Source organism: Theobroma umbraticum, unplaced genomic scaffold, assembly GCF_002168275.2.
Source record: "Theobroma umbraticum cultivar Fairchild unplaced genomic scaffold, ASM216827v3 scaffold_55.0, whole genome shotgun sequence".
NCBI classification, from domain to species: Eukaryota; Viridiplantae; Streptophyta; class Magnoliopsida; order Malvales; family Malvaceae; genus Theobroma; species Theobroma umbraticum.
Genome location: NW_018397270.1, coordinates 1795452 through 1820009, shown reverse-complemented (window position 1 = coordinate 1820009; position 24558 = coordinate 1795452). Strand labels below are relative to the sequence as shown.

At 33.4% G+C, this 24558-nt stretch overlaps 3 protein-coding genes across 7 annotated transcripts; 2 read left to right on the top strand and 1 right to left on the bottom strand.

Moving 5' to 3' along the window:
- The first annotated feature begins 3177 nt into the window (after window positions 1-3177).
- On the top strand, window positions 3178-4572 carry LOC110426313 (uncharacterized). The gene is made up of 2 exons (XM_021441515.2): window positions 3178-3665; window positions 4199-4572. Exons 1-2 carry the CDS (start codon window positions 3376-3378, stop codon window positions 4239-4241), a joined length of 333 nt encoding a protein of 110 aa, XP_021297190.1. The 5' UTR covers window positions 3178-3375; the 3' UTR covers window positions 4242-4572.
- A 587-nt stretch (window positions 4573-5159) lies between these two features.
- Window positions 5160-13093, bottom strand: MED8 (mediator subunit 8). 2 transcript variants are annotated; one of them, XM_021441559.2, is made up of 12 exons: window positions 12693-13093; window positions 12461-12585; window positions 12183-12307; window positions 11908-12091; window positions 11271-11378; window positions 11115-11179; window positions 9955-10260; window positions 9581-9634; window positions 8420-8623; window positions 6468-6521; window positions 5727-5787; window positions 5160-5514 (listed from the first exon to the last, which is right to left on the bottom strand). In XM_021441559.2, exons 1-12 carry the CDS (start codon window positions 12911-12913, stop codon window positions 5315-5317), a joined length of 1707 nt encoding a protein of 568 aa, XP_021297234.1. In that variant the 5' UTR covers window positions 12914-13093; the 3' UTR covers window positions 5160-5314. The 2 variants fall into 2 exon arrangements, with proteins under 2 accessions (XP_021297234.1, XP_021297235.1); XM_021441560.2 differs by having other exon boundaries at window positions 8420-8611.
- A 2341-nt stretch (window positions 13094-15434) lies between these two features.
- On the top strand, window positions 15435-23763 carry LOC110426316 (uncharacterized). 4 transcript variants are annotated; one of them, XR_002446127.1, is made up of 5 exons: window positions 15435-15903; window positions 16679-16811; window positions 16930-17108; window positions 18956-19144; window positions 23487-23763. XR_002446127.1 is itself a non-coding variant. In XM_021441522.2 (3 exons), the coding sequence occupies exons 1-2, from the start codon at window positions 15525-15527 to the stop codon at window positions 16777-16779; spliced, it is 453 nt and encodes a 150-aa protein (XP_021297197.1). In that variant the 5' UTR covers window positions 15435-15524; the 3' UTR covers window positions 16780-16811; window positions 16930-17238. The 4 variants fall into 4 exon arrangements, 2 of the variants coding, with proteins under 2 accessions (XP_021297197.1, XP_021297195.1); XR_002446126.1 differs by lacking the exon at window positions 18956-19144; XM_021441522.2 differs by lacking the exons at window positions 18956-19144; window positions 23487-23763 and having other exon boundaries at window positions 16706-16811; window positions 16930-17238.
- Window positions 23764-24558: the final 795 nt, after the last annotated feature.

The following is a 24558-nucleotide window of genomic DNA, read 5'->3' as shown; positions in this document are numbered from 1 at the left end:
CAATTAAGTCATTCAAGCTTGTAGAGATTGTAAAACAAATGTGTAATAATTCAATAGCTTCAAGAATTCACACAACTAAAACAATCAAGTTTGTAATTATGTAAAAACAAATGTATGAGAGCTAAATCATTTTAAGAATTTGCCAAAGATCATTCAAATAATGTTCAAACAAATTTGATCATTTTGTCATAATCAAAGCTATAATCATTTTAAAGCTAACAATTGTTTTACAAAGTAATGTTGCATAGAGAATAATGAGAATAACTAGAACAAGTGAATCACTACTTCATGTAGAACAACTAGAACAAGTGAAATACTATTTCATGCAGAACAACTAAAATAAGTGAAGCACTATTTCACACAGCACAATTAGAATAAGTAGAGCATTACTTCACCCATAACAACTAGGATAAGTGGAACAATCACTTCACATGGATAACAGTGAAAGCAACTCAAAATAAGTGGCAGGGTTCATGAGTTACTTTCATATTGTGATGTTTCAGAGAGTTTGGCTTGGTGGCTTAGATGTGGTGATAGTTAAGAAGTCTTCTTTTTATCCTATTCCTAAAATATAAATGTTTCTCACTCTTACCTTGTTCTCATATACCAGTTCACATACACCTCTTCTCTTGTACCTGTTCCCGTACACTTTTTTTTTTTAACTTGTTGTCATATAACGTTTCACATATACCTCTTTTCTATTACCTTCCACTTGAGAACAAATCTTATTACCCCTAATTGCTTTAACGGTCATATAATGAGTTTTTAATCGTTAATCATTGTATGCAATAAAATCATCATTTTAGTATCCACATAATGGGTTATAGTATCGATTACTCATATTAAAGCTCGTCATAATAATGTCATTCATTACACGCATTAAAGCTTATTCTTGAGTAACCGCGACTTCTGGCATCATATATAGAACCTTCATAATTCATTGGGGATATTCATTTTTCTAAAGCTTTTCCTTCTAGCCTCTCTCTTTAATTTTCTTTTATTTTTTAATTCTTTACCTATTTTCTTCCATCTCTCACGACATTCAGTACTTCATGAACTGCTCTGATCTTCCTTTCTATTGCTTTTGGTCATCCTTTACTTGTTTGCAACGCTTCTTCTCCATATCACAAGAGCTTGATAACTCTATTTCATAGAGCTATTTTGTCATATTTTGAGTATTAAATTGCCTAAGATCTTGAGATTTAGCTTAATAATTAGGTATTTTTATTTATTTGTCTTAGTTTAATAAATCATATTAGGTTGATTTAATTTAAGTTATTTTATTTTTTTTAATGATAGTTTGCTTTTACTTTAGTTATTATGGAGTTAGTTTGTTGCTTTTGTTTGTGTGCAAATGAAAAGGGCTTCTTGGTAAAGAAAAGTGCCATAAAAAGTTCATGCTTCTCCTACACATATTCTAGTATTTTTAGTATAACTCTCATTCTATAAGTCTAATTGATGTAATTCTTAAGCCATTAGAAAGCTAAGAGATGAGGCTACAACTTTTATGTTTACTGCATTACCCATTTTGACATAAATCGAGGAGAAAATAGCATCATAATTTGTTTGAGCGTAGTAAAGTGTACTAGAAGGCGGAAAGTGTAGTGTTGCGGTGCTAAAGAATTGAAGTTGAAACACCCAAAAACCAAAAAGTTGGACAATGTAGCACTAGAAAATTCAAGCTGCTGTGTCGACGAAATATCTCGGACACTCTGAGTCCAGATTTGACTCAAATTAGTTTTTTTTTGGAGCTTATTTATAGGCACCTTTAAAGTAATTGAAAGACACAATTAAGTTAGGGTTTCTTTGAAGAAAAAAAGCCATCAAGCACTTGAGAAAGCGAAGAAAAATTTGGAGGGTTGAAGGTCAAAGACTTGACAATCTTTAAGTTGCTTTTTTTCTCTGCTTCTTTTTTATTTTTCTTAAATTGTTACTATGGTTAAATTTCTTTGGATTATGTTTTTATTATTCATCATGAACTAATTTTATTTATCTAGGATTGCAATTGAACTCAATATATAGTTTGAATTTTTAATGTCTCTCTTGCTTATGATCAATGGAATACGAATTGTTTATTTTAATCTTAAGTTTAATACTTTTAAGTGACTAGCCCCCAATTAGATTAATTTGGATTTCTACCTGCAACTTGACAAAGAGAGTTTAGTGTAGGCCTTGGATGAAATAGCATATGTTCAAATTTATTTAGACTAACTGCCACTGAATGATTTGATTTGTATATAGGATAGACTTATATCTATATGTCATATGTAGCTAAAATTAGAACATGAACTTAATGAGTATTTATTTAATTGAATTTTCATAGGCATATAGTGAATTGGTTAGAGAAGATATTTTTATAAGAACCTTGACAAAAAGTTATAAATAATTTGAAAACTCTAAGTTAGCAACTCAATCCATTTAGTAAGTCAAGAGAGAGAGACAAAATTCAAATAAAATGTTGAGGCATATTGTAATCCTAGGCTGGTTTTATTAATTGATTTGTCTAGTTAAAATTTTCCATTTAGTTTTTAGATTCGATTTAGTTATTATTTAGTTTTAGTTTGGCTTTCAATTAATCACTCAATCAATTGTTTGAATAAAATTAAGTTGTGCTAATTTTACTACTTAGCTAAAGTTTGTACAATTATTTGTGGGATTCAACACTTTATTCACAATTATATTACTTATCAGAGATATGTGCACTTACGTGATAAATCTGACAACAAAACCACTTTACACCACCCGAATCCCAACTCTAAAACTCTAAACAATCAAGAAACCGTATACTTGATTGAATTTTTAGCTATTCAAATTGAGTTTTTATCAATTTAAGCTGTGTTATTGAATTGAAGCTAACTTTTCCATCTTATGTTGGTGGAATGGTAATTACATTGTAACATGCATGATTCTTTGCATATTCACATCATTTTTAGTTTAAAACATAGAGAGTAAGAGTGCAAGTCTCTCATGTAAGCACTTGATTGTTTTGAATTGGAGGTCAACCTGTCAAGCCAGTTAACGAGTGCACTTGTTAATGGATCGAGCCTTATTTAACAGGGTGCCAATTAAAGTTGGATCACAGTTATGATAAAACCTCAACATCGATGGGGGAGGATGGCAGGGCTTTGGCAAATGAAAATTTTAAGGGTAGATTAAATAATGAGGGAAGATGGGAAGAGAAGTGTGCAGCTTCCAGGTTGAGCCGTGACCGTTAGGTTGGGTTTCCACTTCTCCTAGCACCTACAATTCAAATGACAACTCCCTGAAATTTTGCAAGCTTCTTTTGACAAAGAGCTTCCCTTCTCCATGACCAAACACAAACTTCCATTCGATAGAGAAGGGAAAGAGGGAAGAGGGCACATCGTTTGATTTCCGATGGAAGAATTGAAGAATGGTCACGTATCTCCATCATCGTCTCCCCCAACACCACCATCACCTCTTCCCATTAGTGTAGGACCTGGCAACCAAAAGTACTTCTTTTCGCCTTCTCCAACTCCTTCACCACCTTTCTCACCGCCCCCTTCCAGCCATGCATCAGCTGAAAACCTCCCTCTTCTGCATGATCATAACCTGCCGGCGGCTCCAGCTCAAGCTACATCAACTTTTTCACTAGACCGGAAAGACCCCGATGAATTGGAAGATAAAAGTTCATGTCTCAAGGACTTGTAAGTTGTCATTTTCTCCTCAAAATTTTCACCGCCTACATATATGGGGAATACATATATGGGGAATACTACATTAAGCTTATACCTTGAGAGGAACTTGACTAATCTACTAAAGGCTACATTCCACAATGATAGTTATCAGGACGATGAATGCTCCAATTTACTAGAATTAAATTACCTTATGATCCTGCTCAGACTATTGCAACGTTAGGTTTCTGCTCCATCTTGGATTCTGAAATCCAACACCCAACAACCGGTCAAACACACTGCAAAGCTAACGTTTCAATGTAAAATAAGGCACCTTTAAATTTAGCCTGTGACTGACTGGTAGTTGTAGAAATGGGCATGCAAGATAACAGTGATTATTACAAGACACTAATCTAACCAGCACATTCTAAACTTATTACTTTCCTGTTTTTAATTGTATATAACTATACATTTCTTCATCATAACAAAAGGAAAATACTTGTTCTTGCAACTTTTGTTTTTAAGGCTAACCTTTCTGGTTTCAACTCATATTTCATGAAACACAGGTTGGAATGGTTGGTCCAGAAATGCAGCAGTTGCTGCTCCTGATCCTTCATTTGCTCTCAATGGGCAAGTAAAGAAAGTCTTAAGTCAACTCCCACAAAGATGGCCAGGCCATGGAGATACTACAGAACTGAAATTCCACCCACACTTTGTTTGTTTTTTAATTTTTTGGTTTTCTGTTTGTCCTTTTATTTTTCCACCCTGCTGTAACAAGTACTGACTGACCTACCAGCCCATTCGCTTGACAGAAAATTCTTTAGCATCTGCAACTCCAAAAGAAACGAAACAATTGTAGCATGATTCTTCAAACATGCAGGTTTTCCCCTGGTGCAATTCTTGTGAGATTCACTACCTCTGCCCCTATATTCGTGTGGGCTTTTGCATCAAATGATTGGATGATGCTGACTACTATTTGTTGAAATGCATACATAGAAATCAGCATAGAAATAGAAAATGCTTACTATTTAAAAAGATTAATTATTTCAAAATTTTAAAAAAAAAATTATTTTTTATTTAATATCTAATAAATTCTTATAATTAACAATTAATTAATTATAACTGATTAAAATATCACTCATCATTTTATCATATGACATGTTAACCTATCATAATAAATAATAACATAACATATTAATTTCACATGATCATATATAACTTCTTTCTCCTCACGCCATCATCGTATAAACATAAATTGACAAATGACGTTATGATTAATTATAATTAATTAATTGTTAATAAAAAATAATTTATTTAATTTAAAATAAAAATAAAAAGTAATTTAAATTTTTTGAATAGTTCAAGAGTTTTTTTTTAAATATGGTGTCAGTAGAAAACAAAATGAAGTTATATGAAATGAGAAACCACAACAGGCATGATATTTATAAGAACCAGCGATCCTGCAGGGCTTGGAGGTAAAGAGTTATTGCGCGATAATTCGCAAGGGCAGACAAACAACAGTTCTCAGACAGGAACCAAATACATGCTTTCACCAGCAGAAGCATTTACCAATGGGAACCAATCTAATTTCCAAGCCAAATAAATATGGAAGATACACAATTTCCCTATACAGCAACCATGTGAAAACCTTGAACTATTACCAAACAAGGCTACAGTTTATATCACTGCTGACCCTGCTGTCTTTGCTGTGCAAAATTGGGATGACTTTGTGGGTTATTTTGAAGAGCTACCATATTAGACTGTAAATTCTGGGCAGTGGGTATATTACCAAATGCACCTTGTGAACCATGCTGTTGTTGTTGCTGTTGCTGCTGTGGTTGCATGGACATCATGCCACCAGGACCGGATCCCATGTTAAACACTGCAAGCAAATGCCCAAACAGAATTTAAATCTCAACTCTGATAAACTCAATGCTCTACAGAGTTGCATTGCACAATATGCTTTCTCATTTCTCCCAAATTTTGGTTTTGCTGGGTAGAGGAAGATATAGGAGGTGAGAAGAGGAAAGAGGCAACCAAACACCACACTCTAAGAGAAAAAAAATCAAAGAATGTCAGGACCATTATTCATACTTTGATCAGTTAAGATTTGAGATGCATGACCCCGCTGAGGATTGGCACCAGGTAGTCCAAACTGCATAATGGATTGAACAGAATGAATGAGCTATGCAATACTTATGAGGAAGGACAAGTACACAGATGCAGTAGATACAAACACAGATTACATAAACCGCTTTCAGCACACCAATGGAACTATGTGTCTAAGATCTGCCAGATTTGCTACACACTATGCATATGGGCAATCCAAGCTACATCATGCCTCGAACAAGATGTAGCAATCTCTAGCAGCAAATCTAAATCCCCAAAACCAACAAATTTTGATTGAAACAAAGCTAGAGTAAAACCAGTGACTCAGTTCATGCACAAGTGAAAAAGTCAAGTTTTTTTATCTTTTACGCCAAATATCTAAGAAAATTGTAACCACCTCTACCAGCCCATATATATCCCAAGACCAAGGAATTATGAAATTTCTAAAAGAATTTTTAAAAACCAAACAAACAGAATTTTGTATACATCACCATCTTAGCCTATACAGAAGAGAAAATTTCTATTTTTTTATATTTACACCAAGTGAACCTTGAAAATAATGCAAATGGCACCAGGACTGTATAAAGAACCCAAAAGCTTAAAAGATTCAATTTTTTAAATATGACATTTCTTATGGACAAGATAAATTTCACAGCATGCATGACTTGTAAAAAAAGGGAAGGCTGGGTAAAAAACAGAAAATCAGCAATAACATTGGCAGCTAACCTGCATCCTTGGTAGAAGTGACTGTGACGGCATAGTGGCTGACATGTTTGGGATCTAAACCAAGACATTAAAAAAAGGTAAATTATGAAAGAAATAACTTCAATATAAAGAAAAGGAGGTACATCAACATTAAGAACAATACCAATATAAATAACATAAAAGGAAACTGCATTATGGTTGAAAAAAGCAAATATAAATGTACCTCACAAGTTAAAAATATATATAAAAAATGTGGAAAACATTGCAGATGATGAATAATAGTTTCAGTAACCATTTAGAACAGAAACAACGGAAGGAAAAACAGTCAACACATGTTTCATGCACTTGTACAAGAAACAAAAATAGTAGCCTTGAAGATAACAGCTTCACAGCTGTTAACATGTAATGAAGCATTCAAAAAATACAACACAAATCAGAAGTAAAAGAGATGCATAGCACCAACCAAAATGAAAAACTTATTACAGTTTTGCTGAGAAAATTTTTGTAAGTTAAACCATTTTTTCCATTAATCATAATACACGTTCAGAGAAACATTGAAAAAGAATTAGGTTAAAGTGCCCAATATATTACAGCACCTCTATTGAAACAAGTATGTGCAGAAGGGTTTATAATTGCATGGTTGAGAACTGCTGAAGCTGACATGCAAAGCTGTGACCATATAGACCACTAAAAATTTAAGCATCTGTGCAGCTCAAACAAGTAAATTTCAACCACAATCTGTGATCATTTAGTAATGTTCCATTTTCATCCTTGACCTAATAATCCCATGTTTATCATCCGCGACCTTTTCAAACTGTTCGTAATCCACTTCAGTCAGTCAACAGTTAGAATCTTGAGTGAATTTGACATGTCAACACCACGTGTATGTCCATGTGGCTATATCCACCAACATAATGGCTAATGTGCACTTCCACATGCATAATTTTTGTAGTTTACCTTACTCTTCAGTAACATATTCTTTCTTATTTGATAACTTCGAATAATATATTTGATAACTTTTTCACCATACGTTTAAGGTGCATTAAATAGACCAACATAACTGGTTGAGCTGGTAGCCTTCTTTGATTTTAAGTTTTCTGCTTGTGTCAATATTCCCTTTGTTCAAACAATGCATGGGTACAACTACCCATAAAAGTATATAGGATATCATAGAAAACTTCAATTTTAAGTTGGACCAAAAGAAAATCAGAATAGCTGGTATCCTATTTTAGGCTACCTAAATTTAGTGTGCTAAAAACCTTTTGAAAACCAAATGACCATAGTAACCCACCCACAGTGCCACTTTTCAAAATAAAAACAAAAAAACCAACCCACAGTGCCACACCCACATCCCTTCATCACCAATACTTATGAGCCAAAAAAAAACCTTTTGTTTATTTCAAAAAAGAAAAAACATTTGTTTTATCTGAGAGAATAGTCTCTATTTTGTTCCCTCCCTCATAATCAACAACCTCTCTTCAATCAATGCTCTAAAAAACATTTTCAATCCCAGAAAACAATGAGTTTGGCCACTGGGAGGAAACTAGGAACTATCCAAGAACAATCTTAAAGAACTTCCACGGAAAATTCAAAGACAAAAAAATATATAAATTAAATAAGTAATACAAGAAAATTCATATTAATGAATAAGAGAAACCATAACATAATGAACAAATTATTTCTATACCCATCTAACAAGGATGCAAAATTAAAATCAATAGAGTTACACCTGAGTTTCTGCAGGAAACTCCCAAAAGTGAAAAGATAAGACAGATTTCCTAAGTTGAGAAGCATGAAGCATGATGATCTTCAATCTACTATTTCTTTCATTAAGAATACAGAAAGCTAATTCATATAAAATGACTCATGCCATGATTTTTTTTTTTTTTGAATAAAAAAATTATAGGCAATGTTCAGTGCAATAAATACAAGAACACAGATAATAAAACAAATTGAAGAATTATAAATCTAACCATCTGAGTACTTGGTGTCCCCTGAGCAGCATTGTACAGTGCACTATTTGCTGGACTGGAGAATTGGCTTAAATGACGACCCAACTGAGATCCTTGATTGAGTTGACTTTGACCTATGCCATGCTGAACATGTCCAGGAGGAAGCTGCCTACCCTGAAATTGCTGGTGGCCCAAGGGCTGAGAAAATTGCATCTGACCATGCAACTGGTGGAATGAGATATCAGTTTCAGTAAAACCAATAGATGAAGATATATTTGAGAAGGCTAGAATACACATGCTTTCTCAGAAAAAAGTGTCCCAAGTTAGGTCCAAAACAAGAAGAGAGAGACCACTGACTTTAACCCCCTGCCTGTAAAAAAGGAGGGCTCACTTCCCATATCTGCACTAGGTCACCACCAAACACAACCCATCCCCCCTTCCCCCTCCCTGCATGACACCCACCCTCTCCCCTTCTTTCAGATAAAATAAATTGAAAAGCACTGTGAGACTAAGACGAAGTTCAATACATTCATAGAACTTCAATAATCAAACTGGGGGGAAAACAAATCGTCAATCATTTTCACAATAAAAATGTGAGTGATGCTTTCACTTTCATATATAAATATTCATGTGTAAAGCATGCTCAGATTTACAGAATAACTTCCATTGTAATTCACTATCGTAGTTATTTCAGGAGGCAGTTGCAAATCCCATAAAGATTTCTTTGTTCGATAAAAGTGATCAATACCTATCATTTCACAGGTACACAATCCACACCCATTATTTAAAAGCGATAAATAGCTGAAGTCATTTACTTTTGTGGTCGTTTAAAAATTTGCTTGTTAGCTCCACGATATAAAACTCAAACCACAACCAAACCCACCCATTTCTCACTAAAGCTTCTGGTTTATAAAAAGCTATCCAAGTACAGGCAAGAGGCTCCAAAGATATGACTTAAAAACAAACTCATTTCCTAAACTCTAAATATTAAAATTTACAAGGTTATGGACAACAATGATAGTCAAAAGTATAGAAAAGAATGTAGGGGTATTTCCTCATCTCAAAGACCAAAAGCTGGAACACAGTTTTTCATGACGGATATATATGAAGCATGCGTTTGAAATTTATAAGAAAGATTCCATATAAACAAAAAATGAAACAAAGAAGTTAATAGAAAGTTACCGACTGAAACTTCTGCTGAGTCTGACCCTGCAGGTCATGAAGTGGCAGCTGATTCTGTACAATAAATACAATTGTCCATTAATATAATACAACTAAGTGGCTGAGAAGCATGTGGTGCACTTACACATTTCAACAATACAAACATGAAAATTCCAAACAAAATTTTTAAGAATAGTAAGGTTCAGCAATTTTAACAGTCCTTTACCTCATTAAAGTTTTAAAAATCCTACCAAGTCAGCCAAGAGTTATAGTTACTCTGTAAACTAACAGCACGCACTCACATGCATATACACATATAGATGTTGATATATAATGAGTTACTAATTATGGCTTCACAAAAATATTAAAAGAACCAAAAATTGGTAAAACCATACTTGTCCCAGTCCTTGCATTGTAGATTGCCTGAACTGTTGTTGGGCAAGGAGTTGTTGATGCTGAGGCAATTGCATCATTTTTTGCCTTTGCTGCTGCTGCTGCTGCTGCTGCTGCTGTTGTTGTTGTTGTTGCTGCTGCTGTTGCTGGGTTTGTTGCTGAGGAGATGGTGTGTTCATCATATTTGTTCCAGACCTAGGTGAGTTTGCATATTGAAGTGGAGAATTTGTGGTGTTATCAAAGGAGGTAGCACTAGTAGCAGCAGAAGGAGATGCAGCAGATCTTCCAATAAGTTGTGCTCCAGAAGCCTGACATAAGAATAATAAAGATATTGCAATACTATGAACTTTGAACTTGAGTAAACAAGAGATATAACCGGAAATGATACAAATAAGTCGTCATGGGATGAGTATGGAAAATAGTCACAAGAACAGGACATTTGCAAAATTGGTGTAATCAAAGGCAAGCTGTGTGCTTGCCTATCATCCAAGTGAAGTAGCAGTCAATAAGATAACTGCTTTTAGTGCTATAAGTGAAACCACTGGCAAAACACTGTTAAAGCAAACATTAGAACATATTAGCCACTTCCCATATTAAACTTTAGTTAGATGCCTCCACTTAGAAAACCCTTAATTCAGACATATAGAAATTGACTGAAACAAAATAAATCTGTCAGTTTATCCCATGAGTGACATAAAACAGAGGAGAAAGAAGCATCTACTAAGTACAAGAATTCCAAAGTAAGAACTTGAGGCAGGCATTGCAGTCTGGATGCCCAAATGCAGCCCTCTTGCGTAGGACAACGTCCACATATCGTCGCTATAATGGTAAGTTTTATGCATGAATGAGAACCTTATTTTACCTCATTTTAGCACCACTAGACTTCAAAAACACCATTTAGAGAGACTGATGAGGGAAAAGTATGACGCCCTCAATCAGCCAAAGTGACAAAGAACAGACCAGAATGTGTTTAAAAAAAGTCTGCAATTGAGCTCATACAGACTCAGACATGGATGTTGCTCATTAAGAATCAGATATTGGAATGAGTTGACAATTGGAAGAACATAAATAGCCTGTTCACTTTACGGTTTAACAAAAACATACAGATTTACACGCACGTAGATCTAGGAAAGGACTGGTTGGGTTAAGTCAATGATCTAACCTGCAACAAAGACCCTTGACTACCGATGTTGCTTGACGTAAGCGGAGTGTTCTTCATATACATGCCTGTAAGAGAGTTTGAATATGCTCCTTAACAGCATTAGAAACAATCTAGTATTGACTTAGAACAAAACGCTCATGGTTGTAGAAAAATTACCAGATGGATCAGAAAAAGAATGCACTCCATCAGCTGCAGGCATAATGTCAGCCAGATGCAGTGGAAGTGAAGGTGTAATCTGCTTTTGATCTGCAGGTAAATGTAGACCTGCATACATATACCAATGAATAATTGGCTGATAGGGATGCTAAGGTCAAAGTACTAGGACTTGGAAACATAAATACTCCAGCCATTTAAAATTCCATTGAACTTCAATTAATCATAGAAATCAATGCTGAGAACATTCATCTAAAATACCATTAAACTTCAATTACTCCACCACTGTATAAACTAGCCTGATCTCTATTATCTATGACCAAAGGGCAATCCAATAAGATGATAAAAGAACAAAACTAAGAGCTTGTATAAAATGTAGGCCTGTTTTCAATGAGACAAAGAATGATTCGACCCAACAACCACAGCACAGGGGCCAGCATAGCATAAATTAACATTCCCATGATTATGATCAGCTGAATCAGATTTTTGGTCACAGGAAAACAATGAAGGCCATAGATTGGCCCATCAAACTATCAGTTGGAAACCTTTAATATAGTTAGAAGTTGGAACAACAAAAAGACATCTTGTTACATTTGATGAGTTTAAATATAGTACTAAATAAAATGCAAATGATTATCACCTTCACCAAAATTCACAGCAGCACGGAGTAAGTTCTCTTGTTCTTGAATTTTTGCAGCCTGACCCTTGTCAAGAGTTGGAAGAATAGCTGGCCCTTGACGAGAGCCAAAACAATATGCCTTACGGGTATCAGCCAAAACTTTCTCAGCACTTTCACAGGCAGCTCCAATCATATCAATTCTAGTCTGTAAAACTAGAAAAATCACAAGCCTGAAAATCACTGGATTCATTGGGAAAAACAAGATTAACTAGACGGCCTACATTACTCCAGATCACCTTTAACTTATCAATTTGTGAAGGTATTGGCAGATTTTGCATTCCTTGAAGCAACTGCTCCCGCTTCAAATTATCCTCCATTTCCATCTCGGGCAGTAGCTTTGAGGATAACATAACCGGCAATACTGCAGCCAAAGAACCGGGCTTACTTAGTACCACTTGGTATGAAGAAGAAAGAAGATGAGCTACTATGGCAAATTCAAATTAACTCAATCAACATAAACAGATAAAATAAAAAGCTAATAAGATTCAAGTGTAAAGGAAATGAACAAACGTACTGGAGGCATTCTCGGCATTAACATTTTTGGGATGAACAACAAAAGCCTTGGAAACCTTTTTGATTTCATCCACAATGTTGAATAGCTCAAGATTCACCATTGAATATTGCCCCAAAATATCCTGCCTGGTTTACAAACAAACGACAAGAGAAAAAAAAAACCCTAAATATAAGGATGAAAATCTGAAGATTAAACGTTAGACATGAATGGAACAAGAAGAGAGAGAGCGGACCATTTGGGGGTGGTGTTGGTGCGAGAATAGGCGTCGAAGTCTTCGAGGATGCGAGAAATGGCTTTGAAAAGGGAGATTGCTCTGGTCTTGAGAGATTCCAAATTGAGCTGTTGCTGCACCGCCTGGTTCAGCCTCTCCGCCCCTGCTACTACCTGATTCTTCTGCTGTGCCTGTTGCTGCTGCTGCTGCTGCTGTGATGGATCCTGAATCATTCCCTCCATGTCGTTGCTGCTCTTCCTGCCCAGTTCACGAATCACCGATTACCATACAAACACAGAGACTCGGGCCTTTCCCTTCTGTTCTTCTGCTTAGCAGTATTAAAATCTATTGAAGAAATGTTAAGTTGGGAAATCCGGAACAACACCCGACCCGGCTAAAGCTCTCAAAGAATAATACGGACATTTACCTTGGCCATTCGTGTTTTTATGACTTAAAACATGTTAAACACAATTAGAAACAAAATATATTAAAATTAAATATAAATATAATACGAATAATATTTATATTTTAAATTTAAAATATGTATACATATATGTTTAATAATCATGTAATACAATACGATATGATTAATAATATATTTAACATAATTAAATAAAAATAATTTATAATTAAATATTATTTTATTATTTAAATTTAAAATCAATAATTATAAAAATAATTATAAAAAAATAAAATAATAATAATAACATTAAATATAATTAAACAAAAGTTTAAAATTAGAGTTTAGGTATGATATAATTATATTATTATTTTTATAAAATTTAAAAAATTTATTAAAATGATTATTTAAAATGATTTAAATAAAATTAAAATCGTTTTTGATTATTAATTTTTAACAAATTGATAAACATGTCATGTTTACACATTTATATGTTTAGCCACAATAATATGATTAACACGATTAATTAATGTGTCAAATACGATTAATTAAACGTGTCAAATACGAAATACATTAAAACTAAACTCAAACTTATTCAATTCATGTCATGGTAACGTGTCATATCTAAAATTGTCAATTTTACGAAATTGGGTTTTGTTCAAGGTTTTAGCCTTGAAACATAATATTTATATTATGTCATGGTAACGTGTCAATGTACCTTGGTTATTTTTTTTTTATAGTTTAAAACGTATTAGGTACGATTAGATACAAAATATGTCAAATACGATACAAATAATATTTATATTTTAAATTTAAACATATACACGTATATGTTTAATAATCATGTAATACAACACGACATTAATATGTTTGTTAAACGTGTCAATTTAAAACATATCACTATTAATAACACGATTAATACAATTAAATAAAAATATTTATAATTAAATATTATTTTATTATTTAAATTTAAAATAAATAATTATAAAAATATAATAAAACAAAAATTTAAAATTAGAGTTTGGGTATGATATAATTACATTATTATTTTTTATAAAATTTAAAAGAATTATTAAAATAATTATTTAAAATTATTTAAATAAAGCTAAAATAGATTTTAACTATTAATTTTTAACAAATGGATAAACATGTCATTTATACATGTTTAAATATGATTAAATACATTTATATGTTTAATCACAATAACATTATTAATACGATTAATAAAACGTGTCAAACACAAAATACATTAAGGCTAAGCTCAAACTTATTCAATCTCGTGTCATGGTAACGTGTCATATCTAAAATTACCAATTTTACGAAATTGGATTTTGTTCAAGGTTTTGGCATGTTTGACTGAAGTACATTTAAAAAGAGTTTTAGCTTGAAAGAAAAATACGAAGGGTTGTTGGCTTGAAAAGAAATATGAAAGGTTCATTACAAGTCAAGAAGGAAATATGAAAAGTTTAGCAAGAAGGAAATACAAAGGGTTTTTAGAGAGATTTCATCAATTTCACTCTATCCAAAGCAAAGCAAAGCGAGGATAAAATGCTCATGATACTACAAGGAAGGTAGAGAAATGAGACTCTATAATATCAATAAAATCTTTAAATCAATTAAATTAAGTCATAATAAATAATTAAATATATAAGATTAGAATATAAAAATCATTTAGTTTTTTTTTAAAAAAATTGAGAGTTCAAATAGTTTTTAATTAATTTTATTTTTTAAAATTTCCATCCATGCAATTGAAAAAAGAATTACTTATTAGTTACTAGTATAGTTACATAACTTTTTTATTTATTTATTTCTCACTTTTTTATTTTTTTCACTTAGAGATCTGCATTACTTTAACTCGTATCTTATTATTTAATAAGATATCTGAAATCAATAAAATTTTAATTAAATATTTGAATTACTATTTGAACCTGTATTTAAATATTCTAGAACAAAAATGTACAGAGGGAAGGTATCTATTATTTTTGAGATATTCGATTCTAAAACTTTTATGAAAATATCTAAATCTTATTAAAAAAATATTATTTAAAATCGAATCTTAATAGTCAAACCTATTCATTAATTATTTAAATTCATTAAATACATGATTATATAAGATAATTTTTTTATATTTAGATACCCATTTAATAATCGGAATCCGAAACTTAAATAAAAAATATTTTATATTAAGCGATAAGTAATTTACTAACAATTAGTAAATGCAAAAAAAAAAAAAAGTTTAAATAGTGGTTCTGTAATTAGGCTCAGAGTAAGGAAAGCCCAAGCCAAGCCCAAGCTCTATCCGCCTGTCATCTCTGGGGGCATTGTCTATAAATAGAGCAAGGAAATTCCAACCTCTTGAGTCATTCCCAATTCCCATTATCCATCAACCGAGTTCCCCCACTATCTCCACTATCTCCTCTCGCCAAACGAGAACTGCAAAATATTCCCTTTTCATGGCTCGTTCCCTTTCCCAAACCGTAATCAAGCTCAGCCTCGTCTCCAAACCGCGTCCTTCTTCTCGTCTCCTTCCCCTCCGAAGCCTCTCCAACCAACCCAACCACTCCGACCTCTCCGATCCTTCCTCCGACACTTCCTCCTCCGATCCGCTTCTGCAGAAACTCGAAGACGCCATCCACCGGATCATCGTACGCCGTTCAGCGCCCGATTGGCTTCCTTTCATCCCCGGGTCCTCTTACTGGGTCCCGCCATCCTCGGCCCAATCCTACGGCCTGGCCCAGCTCGTTGAGAAATTGGCTAATCCATTGACCCCGGAGGAGTCCATGTCAACCACCACTGCCCGAGGTTGGCCGTCTTCCGAATATTTCATCAAAGGTAAATTTCAGTTACGAATTGCTTACTAATTTTGATTTAGTTTCTCTCTTTCAATTTTGTGGTGGATTCGGTCTCTTTAAGGGCAAAAAATAACCCTCTGATTAAAATTGAAATTCAATGACCCGACCCGATGCTATTTCTTATGACTACTCTAATAACGTTTAATCATTTAACTAGGCTCCCGCTTGGTTGTTGCTTTTAAGGTTTGCCAATTCAATCTTGGCATGTATACTTATTTAGATTTGGTCTTTTTGACCGGATAAATTCTTTATTAATGGGCATTGGGCATCTCTTAATGGGATGTCGTCATTGTTTTAGGCCTAGTAGGGCTTTGCGATTGCCATTGAAAATCAGTGATTGATATGAAAAGTTGCGTTTGAGAGGAATCTCACCGCTAATCAGAACAGTAGGTAAGAACCTACTTTTGTGATTGAGAGAAAATACTCTGTAGTCGTGATTTTTAACAGTAAATTTTACCTTATTAGCGTTGTTTGCGATCAAATGCAATGCCGAACGAGGCCACAAGGAGTAACTACTGACCCTTTTACTTTTCAATGTGCCACTTTGCTGTGTACTTACCTAATTTCCGAACAAGTTTGCAGATGATTGGGTTTCACAAGAAAGTTTGATCTTTTGAGATGTTTATTTTGTTGATGTCGGTTCCGTTACGTTTCCCTGCAAGTCATATGCCTGTGGCTAGATTTGTCTTCAATGAGATTATATCGGGCACCTGCATAAGATCCTTTCTAATTTCCTAAATTTTTATGAGTGGCAGAATATAATGTTCTCTACGACATTTCAGGTGGAACCCCACATTCAGTGGAGCTAAACACATCTTCAAATACTGCATCTAAATCTGAGGATGAGGAAGGATGATACCTTGCCTATTGCATGTAATAGCATCTGGGGTGAGTTATAATTTGCCTCTCTCATGTATATTTTGTATGTCTATTGGATGAGAGGAATTTTTGACTGCTTATATGAAGTTATTTATCAATTATCAATTATGGGTAATGAGATTTGCAGGCTCATCTAGAATTGTGAAGTTATGGAGGGGAGGAGTGAGAAGCAGTTTCGTTGACAAGGAGGAGTTTCAGTTAGATTGGAGGAGCTGTATAGATGCAACATGGCCAGTGGAGAAGCAATAAATTCTTTTTCAACTTTCACAGCTGAAAACGATTCTGTATTTTATGTACTTTAAAGAGGTACGAATTCTTGGTTAGAGTATAAGTTAGATATGTAACATTCTATGTGAAGTCTCAAGTGTGATGTAACTCATCTGGATTAGCATAATATTCAGCTTTTCTTTGGTGTAAATACACAAATCTTTTTGAATACGGGTTGTATCATCCTTCTCTTAGTTTCACGTCACTTGCTTCAATTGCTTGCTACTTGATGCAATATGCATCATAGTAATCCAAGTTTCTCCCAAAGTATGATACATAAGAGGAAGCAGGAAAAGTATTATCGTTTCTGTTCCCAACAATAGTCTAAAGTCTATAGGAGTGAGACTATTTCTTTCTTTTCTTATTTCTTAAGACTAATAAAAGTTATCGTTATCCATGCCTTGTGTTATTGTGTTATCGTGTCATGTCAAGTTCAACTATAACAGATTAATAGGACGACACGAAAACGATATAATTAATTATTCTTGTTAAAATCTTGATAAGAACACAACACATGTTAATATGCATTTAGTTTATTTAAACATGATACAATTAACTCGTTTAGAAATGTTTAATTTATTTAAATACAAATAATAATTTATTTTAATATTTCAAATATTGATAATTCATAATTGATTGTAAACTAGTTAGAAAACTTGAATAATGTGGGTTAACTTGTTATTACAATTAATTAACGTGTGTAAATATGTAATATACAATTAAGTGTATAAACTTGCTCAAGTGTCATGACTCATTTCCCAAGATAGTGATCAACGTGAAGACCTATAAATATGGTTACTAGACCTAAGCAAACATCTTACTTATCATTCATATATTGTCCATACATATCAAATAAACACATTGTCATAACATTAAGATGTAAAATGATGCACCTTCACAACATGGTGGAAGCTACATCAAGATGTGTGGAAACGCTTCTTAAATCATAATATTGTGTGTCATCATAACATGGTGGAATGCTACCTCATGACGTGTGGAAATGCATCTAAAATTTTTAAAACAAAACTAATTTTCATATCTCATGCAAACTTCTAGTCATAACATAGGTGCTATCGAGCAAAAATAAACATTTAACCGTCAAAACATTTAAAACATATAAATCAGAGTGTCACTTGTTGCCACAAACTTATAAAGTAATCATTCACCAACATATAACAATAAAGTAAAGACTAACTTGTCAATAGACTATGACCCAACTCTCTGAGCTTCAAAAAGACTACTAGAACACATACCAAAGAAGACCGAGAGCTTGAATCCACAACAAAAGTAACAAGCTAATCATTGATTTGCAAAAAAATGAGAAACTCACAGAAACTCACAAAAACGCTGTGAGTGAATACGAGGAAGTGGACAAGCTAAGGGAGAAAGTTTTTGCATAAACCATAAGTTGCATAATCATGTCATTCATAAATCTCATTTGTTTTCCTTCAAACTTTTGAAACATGTTGTTCAAAACCATTTCTTAAGGATTTATTTGAAACCATTTTTGTATAAATCATTTAGAATGAAATAGGAGTTATAAACCTTGAAAACCTCGTAAAAACAACTTCAAAAACATTGTTCTATAACTAATGTATCAATACTTTCTACATAAAATGCTTCCTGAGGTATTCTGTTCTAAACGTATCAATACTTCAAGCATAAAACTCAAATTTTTGGGTAATTTTTTGCATTTTCTAACTCTAAAATTCCTTATATTCATAAGGATAATCTTGTAGGCTAAGTTTCACTTGAACTACTTTATCTCATCAAATCCTAGGCTATGTATGTCATATTTCTCATTCAACCTTATACATAGTCATGCTAAGATCTATTCTCAATAATCTTTCTAAAAATCATTACCATTTACTTATTGTGAGTGGTAGCTTGCCTTGACTCAAAGTGGATAGGGTATTCAACCCCCTATCTTGGATTCCTTGAGAGTGACAGTTCGCTTTGACTTTTAGCAAATAATGGTCAAAATCCCCATTATCTTGGATTCTTGAGCTTTTGTGAGTGGCATTTAGCCTCATCCACACTTGATTGGTAGCCTGTCTCGACTTAAAGCAAACAAGGTATTAAACTCCTTATCTTAAATTCCTTATGTAGATCATCTATCATATTCATAACTCATTTCATAATTTCATAATCATGCTCATTATAGCTCATACTTCATTCTCATACTTATAATGTAAGTGGATCTACATCACATACAACTTTACAAGCATACATTTAATGCACGAGTACATAATTCATAATCCTTGCTATAGGTGGGGATTTCTACATCCATTAAAGCATCTCATTATCATAAACTTACATTTCATAGTCAAGTGCATATTTTATACTCATTCATAAACTCATGGCTAGGAATATCTACATCCATCAAGGCATCCATCTAGCGTACATGCAATTCATACTCATTATATCCTCTTAAACTCGTTTTTAAGGGAATCCTTGAAAGGGCTTGTTCCTCTTGTTGAAATTTAATACATAGTAGAATATTTACATGCATATAGATTCAAAAACTTCTTTAAAATCATTTGTGTTCAAAACATTTGAATAGTCATCATAAAAATTATATTTAATCATGCAAAATAAACACCTCAATAAATCATGCTCGCTTTATGTATATATAATACTAAAAAAGGTGTAGCCATTCACCTATTTGAAGGGTCGACCTCTACTAACGATCGAGACTTCACTTCAATGAATTCCTTGGAGTTACGATAGCACCTAAAACATTTGACAATCATCATGATCAATACTTAGCTATGCATCATGTAATAATTATCCTAGGCCATTTAAAAACTAGTCAAGTTCCTCTAAAACTAACTTTAGATTAAACCCATTATTCTTTAGCTAACTAGATGCTTTAACACATAAATTCATTATCCTTACCTTAGTTGAGCTTTAATTTAATAAGGAAAAACCACCAAGTCCTTTAGCTTGAAGGATTAAATAAATCTTGAACAATAAATAGTACTTTTAGAACTGGAAATCTAAGATTTAAAGATTCAAAAAGTTGAAAAATGTCACCTTGTTAAGTAAAACTCAAATCCAAGCTTTAAGTCTTTCGCAAGGATGATGTTTGATAAAATTGGGTTAAGAATGGCTGTGAGTTGAGAGAAAAGTGAAGGAAAATGGTTGAAAATGGAAACCCTTGAAGCATATGTCATATTTATAGTGGGGGTGTGAAATACCCTTTTATCCTTTTTTTATTTTTCTAAAAATGACGAAATGTAGCAATACATTGGGATAATGTATTGATATTTTTGATTTTGGGTCTAATATTGTTTTTGAAAATTCAATATATATTCATTACAGATGAAACCAATGGTACTCCCTCAAATTAGGAACAATCAAGATTCAAGTCTGTTACTTTCACAATCTTGGAGTAACATCCCTGAACCATAGCACCAAGAAATAGAACCCAACAATTAGTACAAAAGAGAAGGTTTCCATGGACTCTCAATTGCTTGCTATTAACCCTTCCTACTGATAGACTCAAAAGATAGCCCTTGTACCAGTTAACAAAACCCTAAAAAATAAAAAGTCTATAAGTAGAGAAAAAACAACAAATAAAACCACCTCTTAATCTTCCCTTGAAAATACATAAATGAACAAAAGCACAAGAAATCACCAAAAATAGTGGCTTAAATCCACCAAAAGAAGTTCTTCCCTACATAAGCACTTTCCTTCAATAGGACCTTCACAGAAGCCTAGAATCTCAAAAATTCAATAACAGAACAGGACAATTTCGAAGCTGCTCCTCAACATCCAAATAAGAATCTCAACAAGACAACTCATCATAAAACCCAAAAAAGAATATACTAAGCAACTCTAGCACAAGAGGTAGCAACAAAAAGAAAAAATAACACAAAAAAATGAGGAAATAATCTTCCATTCATTCCTCATTATCAATGATGTTAAAGAGATCAATTTGGTGATTGACCCTTTCCTTCGCTAGGCTGTCAACAAGTTGATTCCTTTTCCTTGAAATGGTGGTTTACCTCCCATTTGTTAACCACTTTCTTAAGCTTTTCCATATGTAAGATCCACCTCTAGAACCTCCATGAGGCTCCCTCCGATTCATGCACCCACTTCAAAGCACTTTTTGAATCACTTTTGATCACTAATGAATGAGATGTTGCCCATTTAGATCTTGAAAAAAATGAGAAATGCTTCTTTTATGGCTTTCAGTTCAACAAGGCTAGTGTAACACCACCAATTTCTGATATAAATTAAGTTAATGGATGATATGTTATGTATACCAAGTGTTTGAGGATATATATATATATATATATATATATATATATATATATATATATATAGACATTTAGGCAAATTTTGAGGAAATATGTGATAGATCCCATAGTTTGAGGGTTTGATCTAAGTTTGACATTATGTTTGTGAGATTATGTGTATGGGATTAAGTTAATGAATGATTTGAGGTGTGATATTTACAAGGAATGATTTTGGGGTACTATATTAGGATTTTTGAAAAGTTTTAGAAGATTAAAATTGCCTACAAGGGAAAATGTATCGATTCATCCTCTTATGTATTGATACATTCTTGGCAGGAAGAACAATATGAGGTGTTTTGAAGGGATTCTATCAGTACATTTTAGGATGTATCAATAAATTTGGCAAAGGATAAACATGTATCGATACATTGCCTCAGTGTATCGATAATTCATTTGAAATTAGGGTAGATGTATCCATACATTTAATGTATCGATAAATCACAACCAAAAAGCAAAAATACAAAAGGGTGTTAGGTTATTTTTGCCTAACCCTTTCTCTCAGCTCTTTTTCTCCCTTTCTTTCTCTAAAAGCTCAAAGCCCTAACCCCCAAATTGATTTCTAAAGCCATTTGAGACTATTTAGAGCTCGAGAAACCATCCTAAAGATAAGATTCAATGTTTTTACCTATTATTTTTCAATTTAATCGGTTAATAACTTCAAAATCTAATTTTCTCCAAATTTAGTAATTTTTCATTTATGGTTTGGATTGAGGATTTGAAGCTAAGACTCATATAATCCAGCTTCTAAGTTATGGGTTTATCTCGTTAATGAAGAATTTGAGCTAGAATAGTTGGATTGTTAAGATTTGGTTAATTAGGGGAAAAATAACTTTTTTCGAAAGCTAGGAATAATTAATATTTTCATGTTTTGATGTGTTTAAGGGGGGAAACAAAGTTAAATCAACGTGTTGGCAAGCTAGACGATGATTGGGGGGCTAAGGATTGAAGCTTGGCTGACAGTACCTCTAATTTTCACTATGAATGGGTTTGAATAAAATGCATGTAATGCACGACGCAAGATAAATCCATAGCCATTAGAATGAAATATGTATGCCTAGATAAATGAACCTAGGCTAAAGAACAGTATATGAGTATATGTGTATATACGAACTGTGTGTGATCGTGTGTTGTGATGTGAGCCACACAAGTGGCCTATGCTGTGTGTATTTAGACTAAGATGTCTAGAGGCTATGATGAACCTCTAGGAGTAGATTACCCTAGATGAATGATATGTTGAGATGATTTGATTAAATGATACCTTGGAGATTTAGAGACACTTAGAACCTAACTAAGCTTAAGACAATTGAAGCTCGATAAATGTGAATGATAAAGGCATGATGGCCTTATTTGTAGATTTATGTTTCCATTCGAGGAGTGAATTTCGGACGTTGATCTAATTAGTGGTGGAGTGTAGTTCCGTCCCTTTGTGACTATGTGTGTGCCTACAGGGATTGTGGTAAGCAGGGATAGTGGCACTAATCCTACCTGTGATTCCCGTCTGTAGTGCTTTGATGCCATATGTTGAGATTACTCTAAGTGATGCTGACGTTAGGAGATTACTTTGGTTGATGATTTTATTATTGTTCAGCTGTTTAGGCGTTGTGCGTGATTTGTTCTTTGCCCGTTGCTTTTTCACATGAGTGATCTGTTTCTCTGTCAGTGTCTTTCCCCTGACTATGATTTGATTCTCTGCTAGTTAGTCACTGAGCTTGATTTGACTATATTTAGGGAAAGACCACTTGTCGATTTGATTTGCATATGACATAAGATAGCCATGAAAGGACTTAGATAAATATGATATGAATATGATGTGATACTCCGATGACTAAAGTCTGCCATGGAGAATAATGTGAATAACTTTGATTGGCTTTGAGGGTAAGCTTAATGATATGCGTGATGATTTTTGGAGACATTGAGGATGATGACATGCCCCCATATTGGAAGTTTTATGGATAATGATATGCCTTATGTTTGGAGATATTTGTTGGATTATGTTGATGCACTGATAGTGCAATATTTACTATGTGATTATATATATATATATGTATAATTTTGTTTATCTGCGCCACTCACTGAGTATTATAGTACTCACCCATTTACATACCATATGTAGGTAAATAAGCCACAGTGTTGTGTGGTAAAGGTCATCCCACGACAGACCGATTATGACATCCGGTAGGTTTCAATTTTGATGTTCTCACTCCGTTGAGTCCGTCACAAGCTTCCGCATAGGGTTGCTTATGGTTATGTATGTAGGCACATTGTGCCATATGAACTTATGTAAGGTTTGTTAAGAGCGAACCCGTCTTGAATGACCAACGTACGGCCCTATAAATATTTGTAAGAATTTTATGTCAGGGATAATGTAATATATTTGATTTTATTGTGAATATTTGATTATGGAATCTTTTGGCTTATGTTATATGATTTTGGATTTTGAGGCTTGTTTGGGTCTAGTGGGCTTGCTTGCTGAGCTCGTGCGTTGGTCACGAAGCCCTAGGTGGGGTCGTGTCAACTAGAGTCTCCAACTCTAATGGACTTGGGAAACAGGATTTTGATGTGTCCATATTCATCACACAAACCCCACCAATCCCCATTTCACTAGGACTCCTTTGGGCAACCCCATCGACATTGAGCATAATTGTTCATCATGATCCTTTTAAAAAACTTTTTGGCAAAATGTATAGATACTTGTTCAACATGTATCGATACATTTGCTCTAGAATGTAAAAATAAGTTTTAAAACATATCCAATTGGACTCCTTACTCTGCACCACTTTGCAAATCATCTTGCCGCATCAAAATATGAGATTTTTCAAGTGTAAAAACTTAGTTTGATGTTTAAAACATGAAATCTTTATGTTCACCTAAAGATTTCTCAATTTATTCTCTTTTGCAAATTGAGGGTTTCACATTAAGATATAAATATTTCATGTCATAAACAAGTTGACACGATTATAAAAAACTTAAACTCGCTTAACTCCATGTCATACTCGTATCTTGTTAGCAAGTCACGTACAAAATTGTTAAAATCTAAATAAATATAATAATAGAAAGAAATACATAACAAACAACCATGTAAAGGCCATTATACCTTTTAGCACAAAAATTAATTAATTAATATTAAAATTTCAATATTATTTTTCATGTTAATGTATATTTTGTTTGATAAATTGAAAAAATTA